Source organism: Haemaphysalis longicornis, unplaced genomic scaffold, assembly GCF_048455015.1.
Source record: "Haemaphysalis longicornis isolate Haplotype H1 unplaced genomic scaffold, Haemaphysalis longicornis Haplotype H1 scaffold_1, whole genome shotgun sequence".
Lineage (NCBI taxonomy): Eukaryota > Metazoa > Arthropoda > Arachnida > Ixodida > Ixodidae > Haemaphysalis > Haemaphysalis longicornis.
Window position 1 is genome coordinate 89,796,156 of NW_027526203.1, and position 8,089 is coordinate 89,804,244.

Consider the following 8,089-nt stretch of genomic DNA (forward strand, 5'->3'; position numbering starts at 1 on the left):
AGTTCAAAGGCACTTTAGACTAGGGAACGGCATTTAGGTGTGAAAAGATCACTCTACATAAGAACGCCACTCCTTGATATGGGTGTGTCCGATATGTAACGCAATGAAAGCAATTACTGAGTGCGCAAGCTCAATGAGTAAACATATATGTGGTTGTGACGATGGTGATAATGGCTATTGCAAAGCCGTAAAATTCGTCGCCGAGACTCCAAAACATGTTTTCGCCCGGCAATAGCCTTGCCTGTCGCGATATCTACGAAATATGCTACCATTGAAGCCGTCACGATGAGAGGGGACCGGATTTTGCGCATACCATGAAATGGCTGTGGCTTTGCTATGGTGTCTTTCAAACCTGTTGGGGTAAGCACAAATTTGATCGATAAAGCAATAGGAACTGAGGGGTAATACGAGTGAACTTTTTTTGTGTTTTTTTGCAAAGACACGGCCGTGCACTGAATTCGGACGTGGAGAGAGAGCCACAGCCCACGCTTGTCGCAACTTTGGTGACTGTGCCATTGACACGATCAGAATATGCTGGTTTATCTGGTTAGCGGAGGATCTGGTTTATCTGCTGGCTGAACACCTTCGTATTGGCGGTTGTCTGATACTATGAAATTAACACAAACAAACAATGTACAGCTTGGTGTCCGTTCGTCACTTCTTTTTCTTTGGTGTCATGGCTCATGAACCCCCCTTCGTATGGCAAATGTTAAGTCCTGGTAGGGGGCCTCGCTGGAGCTCTACGCCGCTGCAGAGTGCGGCCGCAGCAGTGGGCATTGACCTGTACGGCCCGCTTCCCAGCACACCGAACGGCTATCGCTGGATAGTGACTGCTGTCGACCATCTAACCAGGTACGCCGAGACGGCCCCTCTACGATCTGGCTGCGCCCAAGAAATCGCTGACTTTCTGCTGCAGAATATCTTGCTGCGCCACGGTGCATCCCGCGTCCTTTTAAGCGACCGCGGCAAGGCCTTCTTGTCCCGAATTGTGGCTCTTCAAGCTAGATACGATTCATAAAACAACCAGCAGCTATCATCCTCAGACGAACGGCCTCACGGATCGTTTTTAACGGACTCTCTCGGAAATGCTCTCTATGTGTATCAAACCAGACCACACCAACTGGGACCAAATTCTTCCGTTTGTAACCTATGCGTATACAACACAGCAATTAAGCGCACCACTAGCTACTCACCAATTTTCTTGGCCATTGCCCTTCCTTCTTTATTGATAACGCTTTCTTATCTGCACCGGTCCCTCCTGTTACCCCGTCTTCTGACCAGTTCATCTCCCGGATTAACCGCTGTCGACACCTAGCCCACATCCACACTGAAGCAACGCAGCAGGAACGAAAAGCCCTTTACGATGCCGTGGACATTATGAATGGCGGCTATAGCGCAGCAGCATTCTCGCGCCATTCATTAACCCGCCGTCGCACATGCCTGCCACTGAAGGCGTCGGATGCCTGCGGCGTTGAGCACTCTGTGAAAATTCCTGGCGCTGCAAGATGAGCCTTTTCCTATCCCCAATGGGATCGAACCACTAAGCACAGAGCACCGTATCCACTCATCGCCAATGTGGTTGACTTGGGTCCTTCGCGGACGGTCCGTCTCACGAGAGTGCTAAATCGGTATGACGATGTTTTTACCAAGCAACCTGTCTGCGCCTACCTTGTGACTCACAGGATCGAAACTCTATACTCGCTTCCTCTCAAGTGCAATCCAAGGCCCATCTGCCAGTCCAAAAGGCGGGTCACCGATGCGCTGGTGGACAAGGTGCTAACGGATGGAGTAAATCGCCACTCTAGCAGCGCCTGGGCTTCTCCAATTGCGCTGTTGCTTAAGGAAGATGGCAGCTATCGGCTGTGCGTTGATTACCGCAGCGTGAAAGAACTGACTCGAAAGTATGCCACTCCCCAAGATCCGCTCCCCAAGATCAGCTCCGTAGCAGGAAACCTGAAAGGTGCGAGGTATTTTACCACGCTGGATGCCTCAAAAAGGTACCTACAGGTCCGGATGGATGAGAATGGTCAAAGCAAAACTACTTTCACGAGAGGGTTGTTTGAGTTCAATCGCATGCCTTTTGGGCACTGCAATGGTTCTGCAACGTTTCAGAGGCTCATAGACCGCGTCCTGCGGAAGCCAAATGGTCGTGATTTATATAGGAACCTTTGAAGTGCACCCGCGCCATGTCTGTGACGTGCTCCAGAGGGTGCGGGCTGCGGGTATGACGTTGAACTCGCCGAAAGCCCACGTTGCGCAGACCCGAGTCTCAATGCTAGCGTTTACGCTTGGCGGCATTTCCGTTGAGCCTGATCGGGACAAGCGCAGAACAATCCTTGAATTTCCTACGCCGAAGGTCATGCACGACCTCTACCACTTCCTGGGAATGGTCGGTTTCTACCGGCCATTCACTCCGCACTGTGCTCGCGTGCAGACACCCCTGACAAAGTTCTTGTCGAAATCTGCCGCGTGGAGACGGGAGCCCGAACATGAACCGGCGTTTCGTCGCCTGTCCACCGTCATTGCGGAGACAGCCCAGCTTACCCTACCCGACATGACGAGAGAGTTCGTTGTGCAAACAGACGCGAGCGATCTGGAAATGGGGCTCTCCTCCTACAGGGATACCATTGTATGCTGAGGCCACTGGCTTTCTGTAGCCGCTCCCGGCTTACTGCTGAAAGGAAGTATTCCATGACGGAAAGAGAATGCCTCGCCGTCGTGTTTGCACTTCGCAAGTTGTATGTATATCTAGCCGCAATAGCCGATCCTGCCGTGTCTGTCAAACGGTGAAGGTTATCGGTGGAAAGCCATCTGGAGTCTTGTATAACGGCAAGCCATAGTCTCAGCTGCAGCAGCGTGAAGTAGGCCAATGAGCGCGCTCTCCCGCCGAAGGGCTCGCGCGCCCCTGGCATCAGTTTATGGAGACCCCCCTGCGTTCCTAATAAAATTGGCTTTACTGCGTGGTCGGGTCCTCTCTAATGCCTCCATGGCATGCGCTCTACAGTTGGTGACCCGGAAGTGATATCCCTCCCAGCAAAGTTGCACAGCCATGTCCAGCAACAACCAGGGCCAGCGAGCACCGCACGCAGCCGGCAACGAAACTGCGCCCGTGGCTATCCACTTGCCGCCGTATTGGCAGCAAAACCTGGCTATCTGTTTCCTCCAGGCCGAGTCACAGTTCGCGCTGTCTGGCATCACCTCCCAAAACCGCAAGGTTCACTACGTCGTGAAAGCTCTACCCGGGGCTGCTGCGGAAGAGGTGGCGGACACTCTCGCCTCCTTCATCCGCAACCCTCCTGCAAGGGCCTACGACAAGCTCAAAGCAGCACTTCTCGAACGAACAGCAGCATCTGAGCGGACCTGCATACAGCAACTACTTTTCACCGAAGAGCTCGGCGACCGCAGACCGAGCCAACTCTTGCGCCGCACGACGCAACTCATCGGCTCACGTGGCCAAACCATGGAAGCTCTTTCTGCAGCGCCTGCCTGCGAACGTGCAAATGGTTCTCGCAACCACGACATCCACGGATGTCCCTTCGCTCACGTCCCTGGCCGACCAGGAAATGGAAGTTGCACCGCTGCTTCACGTGTTGCTGCTGTGATCACGACGTCAAAATCGTCCACCCCTCGCACGACGCTAGCTCCTGCCGGCGAAGGTGCGTCTGCGGCGCCTACCAATGTCGATCAACTGCGCGAACGACTGCAGCAACTCGTCGTCGTGGTGACGAGGCAAAACAGCTCAACACATTCTGCTAGGCCGTCACTCCGACGACGCGACCGCTAGGTTTTCCGGACGCCGCGATGCCGTTCGTGGACGCAGCCCATCTTCCTCGTCCGGTGTGTGCTTCTACAACCACCGTTTCGGCACAGACGCTCGCCACTGCCTGTTGCCATTCTCATGGATGCCAAACGGCCCGGCAGACCTTTAGGGGTGACAAGGGGTTCTGACCCCATTGAAGAATGTCGCCGGTTTTACATCGTTGATCGCACCAGCGGATAAAAGCTCCTCGTCGACGCCGGAGCGCGAGTAAGCGTCTTGCCAGCTTCACACCACAACCGCACCTCCAGCGCAGACTTGTACTTCCAGGAAGTGAACGGCACACGCATTCCCGTGTTCACGCAGCTGTCGCTGACTTGTAACCTGCGCTTTCGCAGAACTTTTCCGTGGCTTTTTGCGGTTGCGGACGTTCGCTCTACCATCCTCGGTGCTGACGTCTTTAGCAAACACGGCAAGCCAAGATGCTAACGCATTTTGATCCCACCAAGCCACTGCGCCTCGAGTGTGACGCGTCACCGCACGGCATAGGAGCGGTGCTCTCTCATCGAGTCGGAAGCATCGACAAGCCGATTGGGCTCCGCTCACGAAGGCTGTCTAAGGCGGAACGAAATTATTCGCAACTCGGGCGAGAGGCGTTGGCGTTGGTGTTTGGGGTTACAAAGTTTCGACACTACCTGCTTGGGCGATCTTTTATACTTGTTACCAATCCCAAGCCATTGGTGGATCTGTTCCGAGAAGACCGCCCCACGCCACTCCAGGCCGCGGCCCGGATCCAGCGTTGGGCTTTGCTCCTTGAAGCCCATCTGTACAAGATCGAGTACAAGCCCGGGCCTGACAACTAAAACGCGGACGCCCTCAGTCGACTTCCCTTGAACACCCCGGAGGAAGTCGCCGAGGAGCTTCCAGAGTACGTGCATTCGTTGAAACAATTTGACAACACGCATCTTTCGTCACAGGTGCTCCGGCAGATGACTTCCAAGGACGAGCTACTCCAGACAGTTCGAACTTTCATACTCAACGGCTGGCCACGTGATCGGAAAGGATCCGATCCGCGCTTGCAACCGTATCTGTCAAGGAAGTTGGAGCTGACGGTGGTTCATGGTCCCGTGTATTGGGGCCATCCAGTCATCGTGCCGGCTGCTGCACGGGAACAGATGCTGGAACGTCTTCACGAGACTCACCAGGGGGTCTGTGCAATGAAGGCGGTGGCTCGCACGAGTGTCTGGTGGCCACGTTTGGATAGTGACATCGAACAAATGGCGAGTAATTGCCCCTCGTGTGTATATTTCGGCCTATGCCACCGGCGAAGCCACCTGTTAATTGGCCGATGACGCAGATCTGGTCCCGGCTGCATGTTGATTTTGCAGGGCCACTGAACGGCATGATGATTTTGGTGGTGGTGGATTCGCACACCAAGTAAATAGAGGCAGTCACCATGCCGCACGCCACGGCCGAGGCTACTATCACGGCACTGCACCAGATCTTCAGCCGGTTAGGTATACCTAGAACGGTGGTAAGCGACAATAGAACCCAGCTTACGCCCGACCGATTTGCCAAGTTTCTGGCTGGAAACAACGTCAAACACTTACGTACGGCGCCGTACCACCCGCAATCAAATGGTCTAGATGAAAAAGCCATTCGGACCATTAAGGACCGTTTAAAGAAGCTTCAGGTGGGCAGTCTACCTACGGGTTTAGGGAAGCTTCTTTTTAACTATTGAAGAACACCTCAGGAAGACGGACACTCCCCGTCCCAGCGGCTCTTGGGATACCAAATTCGGTCGCGCCTAGACACCCGCCTTCCTCCGCCTCTGTCTTTTCCGTTCTGTACCCAGGAGGACAGCGAAAGTACGCCTGGCCCTGGTGACTCTGTCTGGACACACAATTTCGGCGAAGGAGAACGCTGGCTTCCAGGAACTGTAAAAGGAACCACGGGCTCCCGCATGGTCACAATGCAAACGGATGAAGGTGAGCTGCAGCGACACTAGGATCAAGTTCGCCCACGTCAGAGCCCAGCCAAAGTGACGAAGGCCTCTTCGAAACAAGCAGCGTCGGTGCAAGAAACGGCGTTGGTGCATCCTGAGGAACAAGTGGCACTGGGGCATCCCGTTCCCGGTGAAGACAACCTGGTTCCGCAACTACGATGATCTCGCCGTAAGAAGAAACCAATAGACCGTTATTCACCTTAAGGGTGGGAGATTGTTGTATCCTGACGTTGCAAACTTGCAGGCTCGGTATCGTGACGTCACTACCTCGCGTGGTTTTTCCTTTCCGTGAACCACCGTTATAAAATGGCGAGGCTCACAAAATAAAGCGTTCACTATCACGGCGATCTGCGTGCTGTGTTGTTATCTTCCGGCCACCCTCAGTCCCCGCCGGCCCAGGCATGACAGCACTACTGATATATACTACCAATATATGTCTTTCAACGAAAGTGAAAACAAGTTACTTACCAGTCCTCAATTTTTTCTGCTGGAAAGTTCCCCATTCCACTTCCGCTTCATGTGGTTGCACTATTGTGCAGTGGTTCCGCGTCGTGTTTCGTGAAGACGAAGCAACAAAGATGGAGTTAACATTCCGTAGCATCCGCTCACCACTGGGCAGCCTTTGCTGCAACGACCGTCTTCATGCGCCTTAACTTGCTTCGTCACATCTTCACAAGTGACACAACAAGAGTCTTTTCAGTTTGTGTAACTCTTCTGCACGTTTCCTAAATCTTTTCGCTGCACGCTGCATGAAGAAACACAAATGAACCGAACGAAACGCTGTCACGAACGACGACGCGGCTCGATTGAGAGTCCCCAGTTTGCCAGATTACATTCATCAATGTCCAAACACGTGAATGCTTTCAATGTAGATGATTGTGGATTTCTAGTTGTATAAGCAGCACATTGTGAACCATTACTGTGGGTATTTTTATTAAAAGCGACTGTTTTATGACTCTGCACTAATATAAAACAAATAATTCCTAATTACTCTCGGTCCCAGCCGCGTCCAGCGCCTACCGGATCAAGTCGCTACACGACTTGACGAAGCAAGTTCGCCCCAACTTCTATGAAACGTGAAGGTGGTTTTGAGCCCTTTCAAGCTGCCAGCTATCTTGCAGCGGACGTTTCTGGAACTCCGCTCGCTGCCTAAGTTTAAGATAGATCTATGAATTCAGGGGTTAGTCCCTTTGTTCAAAGACAGGCCGTACCGAACACTTGACGATCACGCTGTACTCGCCTAGGAGCGGACAGACAAGGTCTCTTTCTCTTTGCGAGCTCATAGGGCTCCTGCGCTGCCCAGAGAGCGCTGCACAACCGACTTCCGGGTAGCTGAAAGCTGCTGGGTCCGATAGGTTCCCATATTGCCGCGAGCTATGTATGGGTTTGTTTATTTATTGTTTGTTTGACTGCCTGGCCACGCCCGGCTCTGTTATCTGTGTCCCAAGCGAAGCGCGTCTTCCAGTATTTATTTTTATACCGCACGGGCTATCTCATTCAGTTAAACAGACTGTTTCGCCCTAACGTCACTTTGCCCAGAATAATCTTCTTTTGATCTTCAACATTCTGGATGTACCTCGGTGGTTCCAGAAACACTCGCGCCGAAAGATAAAAGCCTCCAGAGCAGACGCCGCGGCATTCGATTCTCCACGCTCGTCTACGCACGTCACTTTTTTGGACTGCTGCCTCGCCGCCTGTGTATTCTTTGAGTTGTTAGGGGAGCACAAGTTCACTCCAATAAACGGGTTTTCTTTGAAGACAATTGCATCGTCTTTGACTTCGTGACATCTCCTGCAGGTGCTGGGTAGTTTTTCTCCTCCTTCGACAGATCACGGCTGGCGAAGGTGATTACTTTTTCGCAAGAGCTATGTTTTTGGACGAGGACGGCACCCAATCCTATATCCCTGGCATCCGCATGCTTTCCCGTTTTGGCGTCTTCGTCGAAATGAGCGAGCACGGGTGTGCTTTGCAGGCGTTTTTGCAGCTCGCAGAATGCATTTTCTTGGTCGCTTTCCAAGCTAAAAGGGGTGCTATCTTTCGTCAAGCGCGTGAGTGGCCGGCAATGCGTGCAAAGTTTGCGACGAAGCGCCGGTAGTATGCGCACAGTTCGAGAAATCTTCGCACGCCCTTCTTGTCTTTCGGCTTTCCGAAGTTCGCAATGGCTGAAGTTTTTTCCGGGTCAGGTAGGACTCCCGCGGCGTTGACGACGTGGCCAAAAACTTAAGTTCCTCGTACGCGAAACGGCATTTTTAGGGCTTCAGCGTAAACCCCGACGTAGGAATGGCCTCGAGTACAGTCTCCAACCTTGCAAGGTGTTCGTCGAAGGT

At 53.0% G+C, this 8,089-nt stretch overlaps 1 protein-coding gene across 1 annotated transcript; it reads left to right on the forward strand.

Moving 5' to 3' along the window:
• Positions 1 to 3,049: 3,049 nt before the first annotated feature.
• LOC144140762 (uncharacterized) lies at positions 3,050 to 5,644 on the forward strand. The gene is made up of 2 exons (XM_077672325.1): positions 3,050 to 3,449; positions 5,613 to 5,644. Exons 1-2 carry the CDS (start codon positions 3,050 to 3,052, stop codon positions 5,642 to 5,644), a joined length of 432 nt encoding a protein of 143 aa, XP_077528451.1.
• The last annotated feature ends 2,445 nt before the right edge of the window (positions 5,645 to 8,089 follow it).